Here is a 25603-nt window from a genome sequence, read left to right on the forward strand (position 1 = left end):
TGATAAACATTTTAAACTTGATTGAAAAAGCATTTACTTTGTGTCAGGCTTGTCACTGACAGTTTGGTTATGTCTGGGTTTTCCTCTGTGTTTGGGTTTATTTCCTGTCAGCGCTCTTATTTTGGTTCCATTTCCTGCACGTCTCCCTGAGCGCTCGTTTCCCCACACCTGTCCCTGATTGGCAGCCTGGCACACCTGGTTGCAATTGCCAATCAGGCAACTATTTATGCCTGCCTCGCCCTCCAGTGAGTGCTTGATGATTTTATCCTGTATACTGTTGCCTGTCTGCTGGTTCCTGCTTTCCCTGCATTTTGACATTAAAGTCATATTTTCCTGCGCTTCACCTGCCATCTCTGCATCTTGGGGTTCTTGACCAGCAGTTCCTGACGCTTTGAAGATCTGACATTTACGGTATCTCCTTTGAGCTGCTTTGCCGTCAAACACATCAGCATCTTCTCTATATTTTCATGTATTATTGTCCTCTGTTTGAAAATATTTTTAACGTTCTTGGTGTCACCGAGTCACTCAGACTGTGCAGACTGTTTCACCAAGTCAGCTACGCGGTCGGTCATGTTTTTGATGATTTATTTCTTTAATTCAATGAATATCATCCGCTCCTTCTTCTTCTCAGCACTGTCTTTCACCTTCTTTATTTCTGTATGTGTAAGACTGAATGTTTAGGTCAGACCTGACTGGGTTCACTGTGACATTTGCTATGCCAACAAGCTGCGGGGAGGCTCGTGACCTGAAAATATGCTTGCAACCAAAAGCATAACAATTAGTCGAGAGAAAACCAAGGTGCCAACTAGTATTTTAACAAATAAAATGTTGAAAATTCCTACACCTGAGACGCAACACATTTGTTACTCCCGTAAAATAATTTCATATTTGAATGAATGAATTTATTTATTCCGGCAGACAGACATATATAGCAACATTTCATCACTCTTTGTAATTTGACAGACATGCAACGGCATCCACCGAAAAGGGATACAGGAAAAAAGCAAGAATGCTTATCCATGTACCGCCCCTAATTTACAATCAACTTATATGTTGGTTATATAGTCCAGGTTTCAACAGCAGATTTGATGGATACATGACAATTTCATAACACGTATAACATATGATATTGGATGATAATGACAAGTCAGTATACATACACCAATATGGATATATTTTGTTTGATTCATTGATTTAATGACAATTCAGTATACATACACCAATATGGATATATTTTGTTTGATTCATTGATTTTTTTCCTTTTTTTATTTATTTTTTTGTTGGTTTCTTAGTCCACATGATGTCCAATTCATGTTTCTTCTTGTGTTATTTTGTGGAGATTCATGAACCAATTTTTCCATGTCGTCATTTATGTCCACGTGATGGCCTAGTTTAAGTCTGGTTATAATCCGTTTTGAAGTTCAAGTGTCCAGATAATCCCGCACAGACCAAAAGTGGCCACTGTAGAATGCACTGTAAATTTCCATGAGAGGAAGTGAATCTTCTGCGGAACAATAAGAAATGACATTCATTATTCCTTGTCTTCCTCTTCATCCTCCATAGCTTTTGCTCCAGCAGACTTTTTGAATTCCGCATGCAGTAAGACCATTTCATCCTTAGTCTCCGCGATATCAGACCTCATTTTTCTGATTGCGGTCAGGACTTCCCTGTTCCCAGCGAAGTCCGACCCCATCTTTCTCAGCCTGCGGTACACCAGGAAAAGACCACTGCCCAGGCAAATCATGCCCACCACCATGGATGCATAAATAATCACGTCTTCCACGTCCATTTGATGCAAACACTATTCTCATTCTATTACAACTCTATTCTAAGAAATACTTTATCCTATTGTTTGCACTTTATTCTCATGCTGTTTTTGTCTTTTTAATGTAACCCCAATTAGGGTGGCACGATATACAATATAAATCATATTCATTTGGCAGACACTCTACGTAGTGGTGTCTCGCAAATATGACGGCGGCACGCAAACGGACACGTCCTCAACGAAATGCACAGTAGCGCCCTCGCCATGAGCTAGCAGCTAACATCTCTCCGCAGCGCGAAGCCGATTCTAAGTCAACAATCTTCACCTCCATCGCTGAATATAAACCAACTTTGTTACATGTATCATTATCACTGTAGGATGAGGAATAGCTAAACATGCTACACTACACACTGTAGGATACAATAAGCCATGCTTGCTAACCGCTTAGCTCGAACTCTTGAATGTAAACAGAGGTGTGAGGATTCATACAGATATCGACAGTAACGATACTAAGTATAGTATCAGTATGTGGTCAATAATACAGTGATATTTTTCATTATTACTATAATTTTTTTTTCTTATTGTTATAAGTCCCTGTAGAAACCAAATGACTTAAATCAGAGGCAATAGTAGGATGTAATTTAAAAAGTTGATTGATATTGAGATTTATATATCCAGTATTTTTGTCTGACTATAATTGTGATTAAAAAAATCTAATCATTCAATGAAAAATTTGACATTACAGCATTTTTTACCTTTTTACCAATTGTTTACAGCCTGTCTCACCTGTTTTTCAATGGTTCTATCAGCATTTGCTTACCACATAATATATTCCGATACATATTATGGCAGGAGGCTGCACTATACTGTATATCGCAATATAGACTTTAGGCGAAAGCACCTTTTTGTGTGAAAGCAGAATCATTAAGTATCTCTCTTTTGAATTTATTGATCAAATTACATACTTTACATCAGGGGTTAACATTTTTGGCCTTAACACTAAATTAGTAATCTTATTATTGATTTTAATTGTGTCCAATAATTATATGTAACCTACTTACAGTTTAACAGGATACACCTTGTCAAATATAATGAATTAATCTCTAAAATTATTATCAAGGCTTGGGTCAGGCGGATTAAAAAAATACATACCAATCAGACATATTGCACTGCAAAAAAGAGCTGTCAAAATATAAGATAAAAAGACTAGATTATACTAACGTCTAGTGAATTTAACTAGCTGCATGGACAGATAATTTTACTTGAAAAAACATGCTAAATTAAGATTTGTACACCTAGAAATCAGCAGGATTTTTTAAGCTAAAAATAAGTATTTTATTCTGAAATCTGAAAACAAGCATTATTCAGTTTGCGGTTCTTAAATTAGACAGCCTTGAGATATTGCAGAATCATTAAAACATGTTTTCTAAGGGGGTAACCTACATATCTTATTGGACAAGTTATTTTCTAAATTTTAGCATATTTAAACAAGAATTAAAAAATATTCAGGTGTACTGGAGATGAGGCTATGCCGGATAGTCAAACCTCTGATTCAGGAAGAACAGTGGTTTTCGTCCTAGGTGTGGAACTGTGGACCAGCTCTACACTCTTGGCAGGGTCCTTGAGGGTGCATGGGAGTTTGCCCAACCAATCTACATGTGCTGTGTGGACTTGGAGAAGGCATTCGACAGTGTCCCCCGGGAAGTCCTGTGGGGAGTGCTCAGACAGTATGGGGTATCGGACTGTCTGATTGTGGCGGTCCGCTCCCTGTATGATCAGTGTCAGAGCTTGGTCCGCATTGCCGGCAGTAAGTCGGACCCGTTTCCAGTGAGGGTTGGACTCCGCCAAAGCTGCCCTTTGTCACCGATTCTGTTCATAACTTTTATGGACAGAATTTCTAAGCGCAGTCAGGGGTGTTGGGGGGATCCGGTTTGGTGGCTGCAGGATTAGGTCTCTGCTATTTGCAGATGATGTGGTCCTGATGGCTTCATCTGGCCAGGATCTACAGCTCTCACTGGATCGGTTCGCAGCAGAGTGTGAAGCGACTGGGATGAGAATAAGCACCTCCAAGTCCGAGTCCATGGTTCTCGCCCGAAAAAGGATGGAGTGCCATCTCCGGGTTGGGGAGGAGACCCTGTCCCAAGTGGAGGAGTTCAAGTACCTTGGACTCTTGTTCACAAGTGAGAGAAGAGTGTATCGTGAGATCGACAGGTGGATCGGTGCGGCGTCTTCAGTAATGCGGACGCTGTATCGATCCGTTGTGGTGAAGAAGGAGCTGAGCCGGAAGGCAAAGCTCTCAATTTACCGGTCGATCTATGTTCCCATCCTCACCTATGGTCATGAGCTTTGGGTTCTGACTGAACGGACAAGATCACAGGTACAAGTGGCCGAAATGAGATTCCTCCGCCGGGTGGCAGGGCTCTCCGTTGGAGATAGGGTGAGAAGCTCTGTCATCCGGGAAGAGCTCAAAGTAAAGCCGCTGCTCCTCCACATCGAGAGGAGCCAGATGAGGTGGTTCGGGCATCTGGTCAGGAAGCCACCCGAATGCCTCCCTAGGGAGGTGTTTAGGGCACGTCCGACCGGTAGGAGGCCACGAGGAAGACTCAGGACACGTTGGGAAGACTATGTCTCCCGGCTGGCCTGGGAATGCCTCGGGATCCCCTTAGAGGAGCTGGACGAAGTGGCTGGGGAGAGGGAAGTCTGTGCTTCCCTGCTTAGGCTGCTGCCCCCGCGACCCAACCTCAGATAAACGGAAGAAGAAAAAGGATGGATGGATGGATTACTGCCAAAAGTGGCGTAAAAGTGTAATGCAACTGAGCACCGCTGCGGACCAAAACTGAGAAAACAATATTTTCCGGCGGCCATTTAGGGGGGGCAGTAACGGTGTAACATCAATCCATCCATTTTCTACCGCTTGTCTTTTTTGGGGTCGCGTGGGGGTGGCTATCCCAGCTACACTCGAGCGGAAGGCAGTGTTCACACTGGACAAGTTGCAACAATGGAAAAGAAACACTGCTTTACATTGAGTACTGGCAGTACATTTCTCAAAAAAGTCCTTAACCTTTTGTGCGCCTTCACCGGGGACAAACGAATATGTCACAACCTGATTTCACATTCAGATGCCCAAATGACGCAGATAAAGGAAATGAATCTTCTTCTTCCTTAATTGTGTCGGGTTGAAAAGGTCGAGGAAAAGGAACATTTGCACAACCCCGCCGCAGTCGCCTGAGGTCACTCGAGACATTTGTCCACTCGTGGTGATGAACGGTGACCCGGCAGAAAATGTCGGGTTTTGTCTTTGAGGGATTCCGACAAGCCCGCAGTAGAAATTGGATGACTCTCACAGTAAACAACACCTGATGAATGGAACATTTCTGGGAATGAATTTGAGGCCTTCGGACATCCACGCTATGGTCATGGAAAGTGTTTATCATGGTCATATGTTGTCATAGAACAATCCGGACTTTTTAGAAGAAGACAGAGGCTGTGAGGTCATGTGACAAATGCCCAGAAACTGAGCACATAGTGGGAAACAGTCAAGGTGCTAAAAATGAAGTGGGCTGTTTAAAGTTGTCTGGTATTCATCTAATGCCAAACGTTGGGTAAACACTGCATAGTTACTACTCATGTTAGATGTGTCACTTCCTCCTATTATGTTTTTCTGCAGCCAACATCTGGTAAATCCCACTAGTCTTAACGAGTCATCGTGGTTTACGGCATCTGCACACATTTGGGAACTTTCCTTTTTCGAGATGATATCCCCGTCCTGAACCCTGACCCCCTGTGCACAGAGACACACTCAGTCATTCTAGCGCCGAAAAAGAAATGTCTTCTTACTGTTTTGGACATGAAGTCAAGCTGCGCTGTTAATATGCTCAACAGTGGAAAATACTGTTTACCACAATGCGGCTTTAAACAGTAGGTGGCCAAGTATGATGTCAGGGAGCAGGGCGGCCAAGTCAAATATAGTCTTCTCCCGTTTTTATACATTGTCAGCTACAGAGGGCACGGAAAGTATTCAGACATCTTTAAATTTTTCACTCTTTGTTTCATTGAAGTAATTTGGTAAAACCAAAATAAGTTATTTTTCTCACTCCTCCACACCATCTTGACAGAAAAATACAAATTTAGAAATTTTGGCAAATGTATTAAAAAAAACAACTAAAAAATCACATTCATCCCTTTTCTACTGCTTGTGCCTTTCATGGTCGCGGGGGGTGAAACCTATCCCAGTTAATACATAACTAATCAAACCCTTTGCTCAATACGTTGTTGATGCACCTTTGGCAGCAATTACAGTCTTTTTGAATACGATGCCACAAGCTTGTCACACCTATCTTTGAGCAGTTTTGCCCATTCATCTTTGCAGCACCTCTCAAGCTCCATTAGGTTGGATGGGAAGCGTTGGTTTTCATCCAGGATGTCTCTGTACATTGCTGCATTCATCTTAGTCTAGTCAGGGAGGTGACCAAGAACCTGATGGTCACACTTTCAGAGTGACAGCATTCCTCTGTGGAGAGAGGAGAACCTTCCAGAAGGACAACCATCTCTGCAGCAAACCACCAATCAGGCCTGTATGGTAGAGTGGTCAGACGGAAGCCATTTCTTAGTAAACTGTTTCCCAAAATGCACCTGAAAAGACTCTCAGACCATGAAAAAACTAAATTCTCTGTTCTGCTGAGAAAAAGATTGAACTCTTTGGCGTGAATGCCAGGCATCACGTTTGGAGGAAACCAGGCACCGCTCATCACCAGACCAATACCATCCCTACAGTGAAGCATGGTGGTGGCAGCATCATGCTGTGGGGATGGTTTTCAGCAGCAGGAACTGGAAGATGAGTCAGGATAGATGGAAAGATAAATGCAGCAATATAGAGACAGCCTGCATAAAATCCAACGCTTCCCATCCAACCTGATGGAGCTTGAGAGGTGCTTTAAAGAGGAATGGGAAAAGAGGAATGAGCGAAACTGCCAAAAGATAGATGTGCTTGTGGCCTCGAATTCAAAAATACTTGAGACTGTAATTGCTGCCAAAGGTACATCAACAAAGTATTGAGCAAAGGGTCTAAATACTAATAAACATGTGATTGTTTTCATTAATACATTTGCAAAAATGTCTACGTTTCTGTTTTGGAGTGCTGGGTGTACATTAATGAGAAATAAATTGAACGTTTTCCATTTCAGCAAATGGCTGCAGTGAGACAAAGAGTGAAAATTTAATGGGGTCTGAATACTTTTCATACCCACTGTATTCATCAAATATTTACTGCACTTTCTTTGTCATTTTGAAAAGTTGCACTCAAGTAAATTGATTCAAACGTACCTGTAAAAACAACTAAATACTGTAATATGCATGTCTGGCCAGTAGATTGTGATGACACTTTTTTGTAAACATGGATTTTATACAAAATTGTCTATCGTATGCTTTCTGTTTACATTTGTACAGATAATACGGTTGTCAAAGTGATCAGTAGCGCAAAAATATGCAATTGTTGGAATTGAATTGAATTGAAAACAAATGACTAAAAATGCAGTAAATTGCATGTTTGGCCAGTAGTTAGCGTGGCAGTACTGTTGTACGTCAATTTAAAAGTGTTTTGAGGTACTGTACTAGCTGTCTCTTGGGTAATTGTTAGGCTTTTTGTTGCAAGCAAAAATTTGAGTTACAAGCATCCCCTTTGAGTTACAAGCATCCCCGCCATTCGCTGGCATAGCAAATGTCACAGCTGTGACACTGTTCACAGTACAGTGAACCCAGTAAGATATTTCCAAAACATACAGTTTTACTTACATATGGTTTTCCAACCATGGGAACAAAAAAAGTGAGTGAGAAAGACAGTGCTGAGAAGAAGTAGCAGATGACACTCGTTCAATTAAAATGAATAAATCATCAAAAACATGACTGAGCATGTCGTCCAATTTGGCGAAACAGTTCGAGCGTATCACTGCTAGTCTGCACAATACTGACGCAGAATGAGTCTAATGCCAGCCAAGAATGTTAAAATAGTATCTAAATGGTGTACATGTATCCATGAACATGTGGAGAAGCTGCTGATTGTGTTAGACGGAGAAGCAGCGGTAAGGATATAATAAATATTGTACATTATCAATACATTACTTTATAAAACTATAGTAGTGGTTAGTAGTTCATTATAGTGTATTGTCTATAAACAATATGTATTATCTTAAAGTTAGTTTTTTCTTTTTAAAAGTCATGTTACATGTTAAAATTGTGCTGTTTTGGTGGCCCAAACACCAATTAAATTTGTTTTTTTAAGAGTGACGTTGAGTTGAGATACAAGTGTTTTGAGCTAAGAGTTCCGACACAGAACCAAATAAGCTTGTAATTTGAGGTACTACTGTATCTGCTGTGGATGTTTTGTTGATTTTTTGGAAAATTTCAAGCCAGCGTGGTTTAAATGGTCGAACTTTAGAGTTTCATAGGAGTCAGAAAAATAATAGGGGTGAGCTTACACAAACAAATACAACTGCAATATCGGGCCTCAGTGTAAAGTTCAAATTGAGCAGTTTTACTTCCGAATAGCAAGAGAACACAATTTTCATTTGTTTTAGTCAGAAATGGTCTTGTGTGAACGGGCCCTAAAAATCAAAAGACCGATTGGTCTGCGTCAGTATAGGTACCGAATTCGGTAGTTTTATAGGTATCAACCGAATTCCTTCGGTACTACTGTGTATCGATTCACTTGAAATCAAACAGTGCCATATTTCAAATACCTTTGTTGCATGTGACGTCACTTCCGGTTGCTAACTCGTGCGGCCAAACTACTTGGCGGGGAAAAAAAATCACTCAAGCAGCACTCAGAGACATCTATGAGTGCTAGGTAATGTTGCAATTTTCCATGCCAGCAAAGCAAACTTGCCTGACAGAAAATGGTCAAAAGTACAGTAAGGCTCCACTTTTCAAAATGCGCTACCTTGAAGCTAATTATGTTTGCATTTCTATAAACATGCTACTAATTAGCATCTGCAATTTTACATGGCAAATTTGCTAATGAAAATTACAACTAAGATGTACAATCAAACATCTGGTGTGTAATACAGTAGGTACAATACTTATTGTGTAAACACTTCGTCGGGCTCGACAAAAAGATTAAATTTAATGTCAAAAACTACTTCCTGACTCGGCAAAACACTGTAGTCTACACACTATTGCCATCTAATGTCTTGGAATTGGGACTGCATGCAAAGTCTTTATTATATTATTTATTATTATTATACTTTCAAATGAGACTCAGAAGTGTAAGAAAACAAGATATAGCAACTGGACACCAAGTTTATTATCAGCTCAATGATAATTGTTAAATAAAAAATAAAAAATTATTAGATGAATTAACATTTATTAAAACCACACAAAAGTATAAAAAATTCGTTGAGTACCGGTTCGGTTCAAAAGTGAAATGTCTCTGCGTCAATCATGGCAGAGGACAAATGATGTCACCATGGTCCTCGTCTTACTCAAGTGTTGATGACTGAGCGTGCTCAGAGTATGATCACAGGATTACAGGCAGCGTGTCACCTCCATGTTTATGTAACACATTGCTTCATCTGAATTTTTACATACCTTTGTTATGGCATTGATTTATTATTGCTATTGACGGCCGCCTCATTACTACTACATCACTTGTTGTCCTGTTGAAATTGTTTACATTCAAGCGCTAAGCTGTTAAATCAATCAGGTATATTGATTATTTATTGATTGATATTAATTGAGAGATTACATTTTTTTTTACTTTAGTGAAGTGTCTTTTTTTTCTTCTTTTTTTTTTTAAAACAAGCATGACAACTTTTATTACATTGATGTCATTACAAAGCATGGAACAGTTTATGGATTTTTGTCACTGACGTAATTATGCTTCTTGGCATGATATTACTTAATTCTTGGACATGGTTCTAAACAGCCTACCTAACACCTACCTAAGACCAGAAAATATTATTTTTATTTTAATAATTTTACGGTAATGGTGGGTGGAACACCCTTAACATTTACGCGGAAAGCCAACATTAGCTGGCCAGCTAACTCTAACCAGTTACTGTAAATATATGTTTTTATTTTCTGTGTGGTTAAGTACACAGTGCAAATCACACATAGGGCCCCACAGTCCGTGCGGGGCCCCATTTTGCGTGAATAATTGCATATACAATGTTAATTCATGAATGACAGGGCGCTTCATAAGAAATTTTACCACAAGGCTGAAATAGCCTCCAATTCAAATGGTGGACAATACTGATAGTCGATACTTTTACTTGAAATGTCCATCCATCCATCCATTTTCTACCGCTTATTCCCTTCGGGGTCGCGGGGAGCGCTGGACATGCTTAAAAATGTTTAAATGTGTCATTATCAAAGCTTCACAAAAAGAATAAAGGATTTCCAAACCATAATGTTTGTCATAATGATTATTTACACAATATTTATTTATATTTTGGTTATATTGTTTTTTTGTCATCTTTGTGCAGTAGTGACAAAATGATTCAACCACCGTAACATTACAAGTGAAAGGTATCCGCTATCAGTATCGCTCACCTGTTTTGGAAAAGTTTCATTATTACACCAAATAATAAATTGCGAGAGTCGGTTTAAATCAGGAGTGGATTCTGAATCGAATAGTCACCCCAGAAACTCTGAATCGGATCAAATCATTAGGTTCCCACCCTGAATGCTTTCATAGTTCCTGGTGGTGAACAATGTTGGTAGTGGGCTGGTAGACAACTGTACTAGGATAAAGTCCCAGTGTCAGGAAGATATGCAAATGTATGTTTTAATTATATTAAAAGTCTGCTTACAATGGAGAGAATCAGAGGTCCTCTATTCCGCCCTTATTTCCCTCTAAATAACCACCCTAAAACCGCCAACAATACTCCATTTAGATTTTATGACTTGAATATCACCAAAGTATTTGTGATATTGTTATTATAAGCGCATACGCAGACAAACTATTTATAGCGGCACCGTGATCACAGACAGCTTGTGTGGCGATGTTAAAATCATCGACTGGTGAGCTGCCTTCTCGCCTAGGGGCTAGTGAAAGTTGATTCTATATCTCAAATAATGCTTCTTACTTTGATAGTAGAAGGATGAGGATATACTCCAATGAGCTGGTCAACTTTGGCGAGAAAGACATGAAAAGTTGCTTGGTCTGCGCTTGGGTGCACACCATTATTTCTTTGCAAGGATTATGAGTCAGCAGACATTGTACAGTAAGTAATGTTTTATTATGTTTGATGGCGCTCATGATGTCTGCAGCGAGTAGGAGTCAGTGATGTTGTCGAAGGAAGAAGCGAACGGCGTGAATCGTTTAGAAATTATTGCACCACCGTATGCTTAAAATGAGCAAAATATGTAAATATTACATGTTATTATGAATATGCCTGTTATTACATTACATATATACTTACATCATGTATATAAAACCTTGATGGAGGTGTTTGGATGCTTTTAAGTGCTTCATAGGCAAATAGAGACTCCCTTAGGCTCCATTGCAAGTGGACGTTTGATAGCATGTATTTAATATTTAGAATGCATTAAAAAAATAAAAACTTGTGTGTTCTTGTCTTACATAAGGCTTGTGAATAACAGGCAAAATTCCCAAAAAAGTGCAATTTGAAGTGCTCCCCCTCTGGCCAACATATGTAATAACAAGTGTGTGTAAGAAATTGAAACGCGCCCCGTTTGGCCAAAATTAATAAAAAAATAAAATAAAAAATATATATAGAGACATACTGTAATAACTTGAAGTAAATAATGAAGATTAAAAACCAATTAAAAACAAAGAATTAAAAAAAATCATTAACAAAGCAGTCTTTCTCACAATGTGTCGACTTTTTTCTTATAAAATTGGGAAACATTTCTCAATTTCTCAACATTGCAAAGTTTTCTCGGAAAATTATTACTTTTTTATGTAAAATCATTACTTTTTAAAGCAAAATGGAGACATTTGTCATACAAAATTCTGACTTTTACAACAATATTGCCAATTGTTGTGTTGTTCTTATAAAATAGTGACATTTTTTGAGTAAAATTATGACTTTTACTTTGCAAAATTATGACTTTTGTCATAATTTTTTTGAGTAAAATTCCGATTATTATTATAATATTGCAAACATTTTTAAAGTTTTCTTATAAAATTGTGACTTTTGTCGAGTAAAATTACGACTCTTCATAAAATTGCCAAAATGTTAAGCTTTTCTTGTATAATTGCGACTGTTGTAGAGTAAAATTCGAACTTTTATCATAATATTGCACAAATGTTCAGTTATTCTTGTAACAATTTTACTTGCATTGAGTAAAATTACGACTTATTATAATACTGCCAACATTTTTTTAGTGAAATTGATATTTTTCCTGTGAAATTGCAACTCATTTTTCACAACAAGCTTTTTTATATTTGCATAGTATGTATATATTATTAATGTTAATACAAATCTTCATATATCCAGAAAGGGTGGTCCTAAAGAGGTAGGCATTTTTTTGAGATCTCAAGAAGGTAACAAATCCAAGAATGTGTGTGTGTGTGTGTGTGTGTGTGTGTGCGTGTGTGTGTGTGTGTGTGTGTGTGTGTGTGTGTGTGTGTGTACGTGTACGTGGGTGTTGTGTGCAAAGGTAAACATCGAATCATCAAGACGTGCAAATGACGTAGACTGTGGGAGGAGCCTGCAGCAATAAAAAGCCACTGAAGAAAGTGGAGAGGACAGCGAGCAAACTCACATCTTCTTGCTGCATTACTTCCCTCTCAGCTTCTCTCTTCTTGGCTTCATTTCCTTCCATGATGAATTGGATGAAGTGTTGCGTGTTCCCTCTGGTGCTGCTGTGCATGTGGCAGCTGCAAGAAGGAGCACAAGCCTGCTCATGTGCTCCTCTGCATCCACAGATGGCGTTTTGCCAGGCAGATGTCGGTAAGTTGAACTTTAAAAGGTTATGTTGTTCTGCACATTATTGTGTAACTCGTTTTGAATGGCGATATGAGTAGCTGAATATTCAATGTGCCGCCATTAATTATCCTTACAATGTTTTGGAGGTAGACATGTTGACAAGAAGGAACATATTAGTATTATTATTATTATTATTTTTTAAAGTGGTGAAAGTGTTGCTAATGACAATGAAAATGTGCTTACCTTTGACATGTCTTTTTCGAACAATTTCCTGTCACTCTGTACTAAATAAAAAAAGTTGGGCAAAACCGCTTTTTAGTTAAGTATTTTTAGCATTACAGTTATTACAGCTAGCTATCTAGCAAGGTGGTGTTGCTAATGACACTAATAAAGGCGTTTTTTTGTGTGCCATAATGACTGCCGAAGCTCAAAGAAAAACACCAGTTGTAGTTATTCATCTTTTACAACCTAAATGATATATCATTTAAGAAGTATTTAGCTTTAATGAAAGCACAGTCTCTGGACTGTCTTAATTGTTTTGTTGCTATGGCATTACGCAATTTCCGGTTAGATTTGCCGTTTCAAGTACTGTGGAGCTATATTTCAAAATAAGAGACAAATATTGCTGATAAAATTTGCTGTCATTTTAGGACCGGAAGTTGCATACTTAATTTATTCGGGACAGTGTGCATTAATTAACAATCTACTGTACACGCTGTAAAAATATTTGATAATTAGCATTTGTAGCCCCCTGGGCAGCTCCTGACTAAATTGGGGCCCTTAGCAGAATTTTATTTTTAGACCTCCCCCCATTATAAGAAAATATTCTTGCTCTATTTATGTAACCGATTTTTATATAATTTTAATTAAACTTGAATTTAATTAGTTGCATGTGAATTAAATAAATTGTTCAGTATATTTTTTTATGTAAAAATATTAACACAGTAAAAGGAACCACATTTTTGGGGTTGTATTAATAGATGAGAAAATTAACTGGATACCTCATAAACACATATACAACACAAGGTGGCAAGAAATATTTCATTAATAAATAAAGCTAAATATGTACTGGAAATAAAAATTACAACATGTTCTACTGCTTGCTAGTGTTAACATATCTGAGTTATTGTGTAGAAAAATGGGGAAATAACTATAAAAGTACACTAACCGTGTTACATAAATGTCAGAATAATACATCACGTCGAATATCGAGAACATCCAAACCCTTTATTTATTGAATCCAAAATACTTAAATTAATTATTTGGTGCATTTGCAAACAGCTAAAATGATGTACAAAGGAAACTATAACCTTCTACTCAAAATTGTACAACAATTCTTCTCAACAAAAGAGGAAAAATATAACTTGAGAGAAAAATCCAATTTAAAACATTTGTATGCACGTACAACACTAAAACCTTTAGTATATCAGTATGTGGAAATTAAATTATGTAATGGATTTAGCAAAGAAGTCAAACAAAGTACTAATATGATCCAGTTAAAGAAACTGTTTAAAATCAGTGTGTACAAAATACAAAGAAGAAAAAAAACGTCTCGAACCATCTTGAAATGAGATATTATTCATTCTGTTATGGGAATTATAACTGACTTAACTATTTATCAAGAGAACTATTGTGTTTAATTGATGTAAATTGTGTTACAAAATGAAAACAGGCGGTGTTCATATGTGTCAGTAATTGCAATTAATTGAAAAAGGGGTTTAGGATTAAATAAGCTTTGCTTCTTCCTACTCCTTTTCGGACATGTTGCAAAGAAAAAATGAGAATATGTAAATGGAATGGTGTATCACATTGTGACTGCATACATGTTTGAAATAATTCTGGCATGTCTCCGGATGCAGTTTGATCCCATTTCGCCTTTTTATCAGCCCAGCGCTGACACTGTGTGCCACAAGAAATTTGCTATTAAAACCTCTAAAGGCCTTAGTGGCCACATGCCTGGACAGCACCTTTTAGCTCTTATTTCCAAAATTATGTACACTACTGAATTGGGGTTTTATGCCGCTTATACTGCTATCTGGTGGTGTCAGAAGAGTATAACATACAATGGCATTTGGAAAAAAAAAGTGTAAAAATAAAAATTAGCATGTCACTACACATGAAGTACACGTTTGTGTACTTATGGACTAAGTACATCATATCAAAAGATGATTTTTAGTTTTTATTCTAATTAGGGTACAATAAGCCCAAATAGCAAAGAGAAATAAAAAAAAAAGCATTTAAACAAACAGCTTGGGCCTTAAGAGGTTATATTACAATTCTTACAATATTCTTATCAATATAGAAGTGGTAAAAATTCATATAAAGCACCCTGTCACCCTGTTGCTCTGGCAACTCTTTAATTCCATGTTAAATTGAATGCGTTAAACACTATGTTGCTTATCTGCTAAGGAGCTTTTTTAGCAATATTTAAATATCACTCTAGGAAGGCTCTACTTTTATCAAATTGGTATCCATAGTTCTTACTTTTATCGTGAAATTGACAATACATGTCCACCACCCTATATTTTTCCCCTTTTTTGGCGCTGATGCCACACAACTCTGCTTCAATTCTGCATGTTATTAAATTTGACCAAACCGAGAGAAGCTGGCAGAGGCACCTTTGTGGGTTTTGCTCTTCAAAGATTGTTGACCGCTGCTTTTCTTTTTGTTTTTCTAGTCATCAAGGCAAAGGTGGTTGCAGGGAAGGTTGACGGTGAATTTAACAACTCCATCAAGTATGACATCAAACAGACAAAGGTTGGTATAAGGGATTTATACTATTCAGTTATGAATGTGTGTATGTATGCATATTTTATTTTGGTTATTTGAATTCCCCAGATGTTCAAGGGCCCTGACGGACACTTTGATACCATATACACTGCATCCAACCCTTCAACATGTGGAGTGACTCTGACAAAAGGTGTAGAATATTACATCACAGGTAAACATCTTTTTTTTTAATGTATTTATGACTCCTGAGTTGATGCAAATGATCAGTTTTGGGGCCACATGTTCACATGAATACAGATATTCTAGAAATGCCTTTTCTTTGGCATTATCAGATATATGTAGGTTTTTCTCCTTAAAAACTGATTAAAATATATTTACAGCAGGGAATTGCTTAACAAATACATGATATGATATATACATGATATATAAATTGATTTCATTTTTTAATTCCATGCAGCCAAAAATGACAAAAAAGGACTTGTGAAGGTTGATGATTGATTTTAGAGAATGCACACCTAAAACATTACTACTGTACTTATTGACAACGTGACCAAATTAGTTACAGCCTGTGAATATTTAAGCCAACTTTTTTTTAAACTGCACTGAATTATTGTTTAAACCATAATGGGCAAATTGTGCTTTTTGAAAATGTCAGTGTTAGTTTGGGCATGGCCTTAAAACAAATCCTTATGCAACGGTTCAGTGTCTTTTGAGTTCAATTTATTTTATTTTGGTAAAATTTTAGCCTTGATGCTGATTTTTAGCCTTGAGGCTTATTACAAGACCTAGTCTTTTACTGGTAAAACCTGTTGTTTGTAGCTTTACTGCTTATAAAGTCTACTCACAATATTCTAATTTATTGAAATGCACCTGTACTTGAGTTACAGTGCTAACATTAGTTACATATTTAGCAGCATGCTATGTTAACTTAGTCACTGCAAAACAAATTTAGCTGTAGGTTTTTTTTGCGTGTGTTGCTAAGCCTGCTGATTCACAAAGCTGTCATTTGAAGTGGTTAGAAAAGGTGGTATGTTCAAGAGGAAGAAGGTATTGGACTTTGATGAGGGATATGCCGATTTCATGATTATGTTCGCCATTACCGATTAATGCTTATTGTAAGCTGATCACAAACACCAATTCCCTCTGGCTGACACTATTTTTTTTTTTAGTTGCCCGGCTGACAAGTGGCTAGCAGCGAATTGTCTCCATATACAGTGTGGCGCTAATTTAATAGTAATCACCTCCATTACGTCAAATAAACTGCATTTCTTGGTATATCAAGTATCATCAACACTGGATGACAAGGCTAAATATGTTACTCATGGAGAGCAAGCCAGGACAGGCATGCTAATATCTAAGCTAACCACTAAGCTAGCTGTAAACAACACAAGAAATAAGTGCTTAGCAAAATTCAAGAAGTGTAGATAATATCTGGAAATTCACAAGTAAGTTAATGAAAGTCTAGAGAGAGTCACGTAAGAGAGGGTGGATCGATCCATAAATTGGTGGTGTCGCTACCAAGGGAGTAGTAATGGATTTTGAAAACTAAGGCATTAAAATACGATGTACAGAGGCATTTATAAAAACCTATTTGGCAACAAAAAAGACGCCAAAACTAACCACCCAACCCAGTTTTTACAATTGGGGAAAAACTGCACTTGAAGATGTTCAATATTTATTGAAGTGCAATTTTTGCTAGCAATATTGAGACTGTGTTTTATTTTGTTTGTTTACCTATTTAGGATAATTAACTTATTCACCTTCCAATTACAATTGTAAAAACATACCACAGTCATGAAAAATGATTATTGCATTTGAAAGAATACATTGTTTTGTAAAAATTATATATATTATGATTACATTGGTGCTTAATTTGGCCAGATAATGTAAACTTTTCAACTATTCAACATTATTTTCTCTTTATAGACAACTGTATGCTTTTGACTATTCATAATAACAATTTGCAGTAGTAGATGGGCATTAAATTTGTTTCAAGTTGCATTTAAAAAGCATTAGAATAGAGCTGCTGATACAATGCGATAACCCTGATTTAAATGAGTAGTAAATAGAAGTTAATTTTTAGGTATTGTGTATTGTATTTTTCAGACCGTAAGGCAGGCGCACTGCCGATGAGCGGGTCTATTCAGGTCTATTGTCATACAAAAGGCACATTAAAGAGGTCATATTATTTTTTTTAAATGTTTTTGTACATTCAAAACACTTTCTTGGGGTTTACATAACATGTAATGGTGGTTCTTTGGTCGAAATGTTGCATAGATTATGTTTTACAGACCGTCTTCAAGCCGCTTTCTGATCATTCTTCAGGATGCGCTGTTTTGTGGGCAGTTCTGTTTACGTGGCTGTGCTTCGACAGCGTCTTCTCCCCGTCATCTTAGTAGTACCAATAATTTTTAACGCTTCCATAGCGAGTCTACTGACAGATACGTTAGAACTGTACGCTACTTTTATATTAGAAATGGCAATAACGGTGGATGAAAGCCCCACAACAAGAAGATAGAGAAAAAAGGAGCTTATAGACTACAACACAGACTGCAATGGCGGATGCGGAGAAATTTTCGGTACTTATGCAAATCCCAAATACACATCAGCAGGTACCAATAGGTAAGAAAAAGTTAATTTTGCATAATCTTGCGAAACAAAACGCCAGATAATGTCTCTTAATTGGTGCTCTTTTGGGGTCTGTATACACGCACCATAATAATACCCGTATGTTGAAGCACAGCACGTCTGACTATGGCCTCGTAGCTTACCAGAATCGTACTAAAACATTTTGACAGTTTTTGAGCGATGTGTGGAATGTTCTATATTCTCAATAAAACCTTAAAGTTTTGGTGTTGCTTGCCTCCAGGTACTTGCCATCGTCATTTATTGAACAGGCTTCAACCTGCAGTACACACGTATCCTATGTGTTACTGCCATTTACTGGTCACACTTATCATTACACCTTGTACTAAATAAAATGTATTTGACATCGGTGAGTACAGCCAGAAATAAAACATACATTAGGCTCACCAGGTTATCTTTTATCAAAGTCCATCTTGTGTAACATTTTCCATTGTTCCTATCTTTAGTTTTCTGGTCTTATTGCATTCCCCGTTTTTCTCAATTACAGGCCGACTGAACTCTGACGGGTCGCTGCACGTCTCACTGTGCAACTACGTCGAACCCTGGGAAAGCATGAGTGTCATCCAAAAGAAACTCGTACAGCGCTATACGAAGGGCTGCGGTTGCCAGGTAAGCACTAACTAACGCACAGACAAGACATGTAGAAATAACCTGATTGACATTTTTTTTTCATGAAATCTTGATCTTTGCTTTATCCCACAGATCGCTCGCTGCACATCTGTCCCTTGCGGGATCAGCAGCCCAGCTGAGTGCTTGTGGACGGACTGGCTGACAGAGAATTCGGTCTACGGCGAGCAGGCCAAACATTTTGCTTGTGTCAAGAGAAGCGACGGCTCGTGTACCTGGTACTGGGGGGCTGCCTCGTTCAAAAATGGTTTATCAGTCTATTAAGATCCCCAACTGAAAGCAGTTCAAAACATTCATATTGTCTCAGTATTCAACATACACCAGTCTGTCCTTAATATGCATATACTTGCAAAACCTATACATAGTTCACACAGTTGTTTCCCCAGATTTGTCATTTTGATAAACACTTTTTTAACAATATTTTAAATGTGTCAGTTTCCCACAGCTTTATGTCTGCTAATGTATTTATGATTTCCGGTACTAAAATGTTCAATAGATGATTTTGAGAAATATTTCCAGTGAAAAAGATAAGTGCGTACAAATGGTATGTCCTATAGTGCGATACGAGCAGCTCTATGATGCATAAGTTGTAGTTTTATTCAACATTTCTCGAGTGGCAGTTGACCAAACTACCGGACAATAGTTAATATATGTTATTGCTAGTGCTTGCATTGCATTGTTCAAAATGTTTGGATGCAGAAAGGTAGCTCATCTTTCCAAGATACAATATCACTTATGTTTTAAAAAAAATTATAATCTAGCGTTATGCCTAGAAGTTTAAACTCATGCATTTGCTTCACAGTGATGTTATTTATCTAGAATTTGTATTGTTCTGTTTTTAAATGGACATTAAAGACCCTTCAAACTTCACTGTGCAGAGAAAGTCCAACCTACTTAAAGCAATAGTGTTTTTTTCCCCTTGATGATGCCTTAAAGTACAGTTCAGAACTTTTTTACTCAAAGCACATCTGTACAAACTGCTGTTCAACAGAAATAAATGGAATAATCAAGACTGTATTAAGCTTCATTTTCTTTTATTGCTGTCTACTACAGGCCTGTGTTCCATTGCGGTTTTGACGTCGTTATATTTTGACACTTTAAAGTTTAACTTTTGCGACGGAAACAAAGAGGTCATCATTTTCTCAACCGATTGGTCAAATGTATTTTTAAAGCATCAAACTCTTACTGTCATGTTAACAAAGCAACCGGAACATTAGTAGTGTTGGCCCTGCGATGAGGTGGCGACTTGTCCAGGGTGTACCCCGCCTTCCGCCCGATTGTAGCTGAGATAGGCTCCAGCGCCCCCCGCGACCCCAAAGGGAATAAGCGGTAGAAAATGGATGGATGGATGGGCTCTAAAGAACAAAAGCGTGATTTGTATGCCTGAGTCAAGGCGGAGGACGTAAAGAATTTGACCATAACAGAATGTTTTCCACAGACAAGTCTGCGGGATGATGTCACCACGCTTACTTGGTATTTTCATCTGTTGATCGCTGGCATTTAAATGACTGAGTGTGCAGGAGCCCTCAAGAGTATGCAGTGTGTCATGTTCATGTAACACATTGCTTCATCTGAGTTTCTACATTTATTGTTGCTATTGGCGACTGCCTACTACATTGTAGTTTGTACTGATGGAATTGTTTACATTCAAGTTTCAAGCTGTTAAGTCAATCATGTAAATTGAAGCTGTTTTTGGGGGATCACAACCTTTTGAAAAGTTTTTTTTTTTTAAACAGTACATGACAACTTTTGTTGCATTCATGTCATAACCAATCGTGTAAAGTTTATGGACTTAATTTTCAGGTGTGGTTTAAAGGAGGCCCGTTATGCAAAACCAGTAGTGGGCCAGCAAGCCCTTCTTTGCTGGCCAAGCATAACCAGAAATCATGATCATAATTAAAGATAAAAGTATTTTTAATTTACTTTCCCTAAATATCTACAATTATTCATATTCTCTTCATGTCAAATGATGCTCGTTCCAGTGCTGTTGTTTTTAGGTTAGAGTTTGTATCCAATCAGAATTCAGCTAGCTTATGTTGCCATGCTGTACCAAATCTGCCGGAGGCCTTCAGAATCAACAATGCGGGCATCCGTGCACTGTAAGTGAACGGGGACATAGATTTGACAGACAGTTGCGGTAGCCAATCAGATTACGAGTTGTTGTCAGTGAGGACATTTACACGTCCTGTGATTGGTAGGTAGGTCTTTATTGTCATTGCACAAGTACTTTGTTTTCAGCCCGTTCAAGAATAGACAAACAGTGTACAGGGTTACAGAACAAGAACGCTGATTGGTCGCCACAAGGCGCCCCGTAAAAGATGGGAAAAAGGTAAACACTGGGGAAGGATGTGTAAAAAAATAAAATCTAGTCTGGGCTCCTAAGGGGGCCCAGTCTGGAGTGGGAAAAACCTACATACATATTACAACATACATCTCGAGATGTCTAGCAACAGAGGGGAGGGAGTTGGGACTACGGTGGCAGGCTGCAGCTCTTCAGGCGCTGCCCAGCCGTCCATCACCCCTAAGGGATTCGCGTCAAGGGCATTGGATGGGGGGTGGGGTATGTGTGTGTGGCGTATATTTTTTTGTGGATGCATGTGTGTGTGTAAGCCTGCCGCGTATCTCTGTTCCGCGGCCTTGGTGTCGTGCAGTCGCTAGTCAGTCCAAAGTCGTCAACAACAGGTGTGTGTCCATGAGAGACAAGAAGGAAGTTTGTTGTGTCTTCGCCGCACTGTCTTTCGGGAGAGTCTTGAAGCCAAAGAAACAATCCAAGTTAGAATGTTTTGCATGCGAGGGAAAATAAAATTTGCTTTTCACTCTAAATTGTCTATGACTGGTCCTCAAATTCATCCTGCGGGGCAGACAGTCTGATGTTATCCAAATCACAAGAGTGTCCACAGTTCTGCCCGCAACCTCCAATCATTTGTGGCAGCTTTGGGGTACTAATTTCAAGACTGCCAGCAACTTGCAATTTGTTGACAAACCAGAGCAACGCTTACTCCAATCAGCAGATGTCCTGTTGTCATAATTCCGAATAGGTGGATATCTTTATTTACGTCCTCGACTAAAAGGGGCACTCCTTCTTTACCCAAGAGTCCGTCTTGTGTCCTGCAACAACCGCTGCGTCACGACAAGCAGATTCCCCCAAACCCAAGATCTTGTCAATTTCGTGGAGGCCAGTTAAATAGTTCTAATGTTTAGATTTAGAGAGCAGTGCAAAAAGAGACAACAAGAAAATTAAGACAAGACAAGAAAAAGAAGCAAGCGGGAGAGGAAAAGGGAGCGTCCGCCCTCGATGAGTGCCAGAGAGAAAGACTGGATACTCACCAGGACCGTTAGCAGAGGAATTTGAGAACACATAGAGTTTAGCGACAGTTGCGATAGCCAATCAGATCACAAGTTGTTGACAGTAGCCTATCTAAGTAGCCTGATGTTAACGAGACTGTGATTGGATACTCACTTGTCATTCCAAAATGAGTATCCATTCACAAGTTTCAATTCAGCAGGAAGCGGAGAAGGGGAACAAAACGTTGATTAGGTGGCAGATATACATTTGCAAGGCCGTTTTCAAGAAGGATATTTAAAGAGAAACTACATCTTGTGAGACGATGTCGGACAACCTCGGAAGCTAGCTCAGCTGTTCTGGCGATGAAATGGGGAAATGCTCGCCATTTCCACTCGAATCAGCCAAATACGAGGGGTCCCACTGGCTTATACGGCGTCGAATTGGTGCTACACATTGTGAGTTCAAATACTGTATTTTTTTCACATTTAATATGTTTTTTGCAATTTCAATTTTGACAGTACCACATAAGATATGTTTTAATTGCTGATGCGGGTTAATTGATTTTTAAATGCGCCAGAAAATAACCCGTTTTGTACACTGTTGATGTTATTCAATGACTGGTAAATGTGTTTATGTATAGTATTTCTCCAGCAATGGTCATGTGGTGACATCAATTATGGTATTTTGAGAGGTAATCATTGAAGTCGGACACCACTGAAGGCCTAGGTGGGTAACCAACATTTCTCAAAATATACAAAAACAGGTACTACGTTCTGAAAATTTGAAATCCAACCATGGAGGCATGGCGAGATATTTATAAAACAATCTTACTTTTTTTCCAGTGATGTGTGGTGTGATACTGAAATATCGATACCTCCAATACCGGCTCTTTATGTTCTAATAGCAATTATCAAATCAAAATATTGATACTTTTGTTATTTGAGATAATGTATACCAATAAAAAGGAACACAAAGTAAATAAATCACAGATATTTTCTAAATCAGTGTTTCTTAACCATTGTTTGGCCGTGAGCGCCTCCTCGAGGTCAGGAAAAAAATATTTGTTTCTTAGATATGGTCTGTAGGGGACGCTGCAGTACTCAGTTGTAATACTCTTTTCCACCACTTGTGGCAGTAATGACGATATAAAAAAACCCAGAAGTCTGGAGCTGAAGTCATAGAAACGTTTCTTGACTGCAAAAAAAATATGACTTCAGTGTTAATATTTGAGTGGACCCTTCTCTAACGGAATAGTTGGGCCCCGAGGCCAAAAATGTTAAGACCTCTGGCCTAAATGAAATGGTTTGATGGGAACTAATTTTTATTTTGCCAACGTAAGTGCATAATGCGCAAGCAAGAAAATAACTGGCCAGCAAAATTTGTCAGTATTATAAAACAGCATATCATTTTATTGTAGGTACACTAAATACAAAGTAGAACATAAATACGATAACCCAGTGATTCTCAAATGTTGGTATGTGTACCACTCGGGGTACGCATATTCCATCGAGTGGTACGCCAAATAATGATTTGATTAAAGTACAGTGTTTTATTTCCCTATTTTCAAACACAGCGTTACTGTTCAAAATGTGTGTAATGTTGCAGTGGCCAAAAATATCAAATATACTTGTTAAATAAAACCTCTGCCTTGTTTTTAATAAATACTTAGGTCTACTGTGCTACTGTATTTTAATGTTTGTCATTATGGTGGTACTTGGAAAGCCAAGTTTTTTCTGGGGTGGTACTTGGTGAAAAAACTTTGAGATTGATTGATTGATTGATTGAGAAGTTTATTGACATCTTAAAGAATTGAATCTGTCATGTCTTGGTGATCATGTTTAGTTTGGCCATGTTCTGTTTGGTTTTTGCACTCTGTCAGTCTCTGTTTTTTCACTCCCTGTTTTGTTTCCATGACTACCAATCAGTTCACCTGTCCTCACGACTCACGTACCTGATTCATTTGAACTCACGCACCTGTTTTCCAATCACCCCATGACTATTTAAGCCTGCCATTTTCTGTTGGTCGGCCTGGCGACATCACATTCATGCTGCTCTTTGCTTCCGCAAGTAAGTTGTGTTTATTTATGCCACAGTTAGTGTCTTTTGTTTTGCCATGTTCATAGTTATGCATAGTCCAAGTTTTTGTTCCCTGCGTTAAGTTTTGTGCCTCCACTGTGAGTGCCTTTTGTTTGTTCTTTTTTTGAGTGTTGAAATTAAATATGTATTTACCTTCACGCCATGTCCGGTCCAAATCATTTGCACCATGGGAAAACAAACCACACCAAAGTCCAAGTCTTGACAGAATAACATGCAATGCTTTAAAAAGGCAAATGGATGGCACAAAAAGCCAAAAGGCTTGTTTCCATTGTGGTCCATTAAATATTCATCACATTTGATACATTCAATAATAAAAGACATATAACCTGTAACATGTATATAAAAAATTACGTCAACATTTTTTTAATAAATTATGTACATTTACACAGTATACATGTCAGGTGATTTGAAAAACAATATATACAAAAAGTGTGTGTGTGTGTGTGTGGGGGGGGGGGGGGGGGTATATACACTATGTACATGACACTATTTACATGACTATGCACATGTTGACTCCAAGAGTGTGCAAAACAGAATTAGAAAATATATATGCACTATAACCACATATAAACCTGTTTGATGCTTCGTCAATTTTGGTTGAGATCAGGTAGAGGTTGAGCTGAGCCATGATTTTATGGCAGTTTTAAAATTTAGTAGGGAAGTTCAAATTTTAAGGTCTGTTGGTAGTGCATTCCACTGTGTGGTGGCAAAATAGTAGAATGCATTTTTTACCATAAGAGTCTTTATTTTGGGGGGCCGAGGTCTCTCGTGTAGTACCTGTGAGATAACGCATTCAGTGCAGAATACTCCATTTGTTTTGCCCCTTGATTTGATATTGTTTAAAGATGATTCACAAAGAGCAGCAACACATACACTACTTTTTTAAAATTTTACCGGATACATTTGGTATATTTGCACAAAGTATCGGGTCGGTATCGCCGATACCAGCCCAAATTTTACTCTGTATCGGATCAGAATAAAATCAGTGATATCACACATCACTACTTCCTTCATATTTTCTCCAAACGAGCTGTTTGGAATTTGCCCTTTTAGTGACGTTTCCCCCCCCCCGAGTGTGACGTCAGAGAATATATGGCAGAAAGTTATTTGCGCGATTCCGCCATTGTAGTCAATAAGCTTTTTCTCTATTCTCTTGTTGTGGGGCAGACTGTCTCGTACATGCACATGCATCCTCCGATGTTGCCATTTCTAATACAAAGTAGCGTATAATTCTAACGTCAGTAGACTCCATATGGAAGCGCTAAAAACTACAACATGGCTGACGGGGAGAAGACTTAGTAGAAGTGGAGACACGTAAGTAAGACCGCCCACAAAACGGTGCATTCCTGAAGAGACAGTTAGAAAGAAGTTTGAAGACGGTCTGTAAAACATATTGATTGATTGATTGATTGAAACTTTTATTAGTCGATTGCACAGTGAAGTACATATTCCGTACAATTGACCACTAAATGGTAACACCCGAATAAGTTTTTCAACTTGTTTAAGTCGGGGATCACTTAAATTGATTCATGATACAGATATATACTATTTTCATAATACAGT

General features: G+C 38.2%; 1 protein-coding gene across 2 annotated transcripts; it reads left to right on the plus strand.

The window, feature by feature from the left end:
• Nucleotides 1–253: 253 nt before the first annotated feature.
• On the plus strand, nucleotides 254–19674 carry LOC133615501 (metalloproteinase inhibitor 2-like). Of its 2 annotated transcripts, none has more exons than XM_061974132.2 (6): nucleotides 254–411; nucleotides 12386–12678; nucleotides 15332–15411; nucleotides 15493–15595; nucleotides 18518–18639; nucleotides 18733–19674. In XM_061974132.2, the coding sequence occupies exons 2-6, from the start codon at nucleotides 12549–12551 to the stop codon at nucleotides 18919–18921; spliced, it is 624 nt and encodes a 207-aa protein (XP_061830116.1). In that variant the 5' UTR covers nucleotides 254–411; nucleotides 12386–12548; the 3' UTR covers nucleotides 18922–19674. The 2 variants fall into 2 exon arrangements, with proteins under 2 accessions (XP_061830116.1, XP_061830117.1); XM_061974133.2 differs by having other exon boundaries at nucleotides 255–411; nucleotides 12520–12678.
• Nucleotides 19675–25603: the final 5929 nt, after the last annotated feature.

The sequence above is a fragment of the Nerophis lumbriciformis genome, linkage group LG22 (assembly GCF_033978685.3).
Source record: "Nerophis lumbriciformis linkage group LG22, RoL_Nlum_v2.1, whole genome shotgun sequence".
NCBI lineage: Eukaryota > Metazoa > Chordata > Actinopteri > Syngnathiformes > Syngnathidae > Nerophis > Nerophis lumbriciformis.

Coding starts and splice junctions, on each gene's coding strand:
- LOC133615501 (XM_061974132.2), top strand. CDS start 12,549: ATGATGAATTGGATGAAGTGTTGCGTGTTCCCTCTGGTGCTGCTGTGC. Junction 15,596..18,517: donor TGTAGAATATTACATCACAG/GTAAACATCTTT, acceptor TCTCAATTACAG/GCCGACTGAACTCTGACGGG. Junction 18,640..18,732: donor CGAAGGGCTGCGGTTGCCAG/GTAAGCACTAAC, acceptor TTTATCCCACAG/ATCGCTCGCTGCACATCTGT.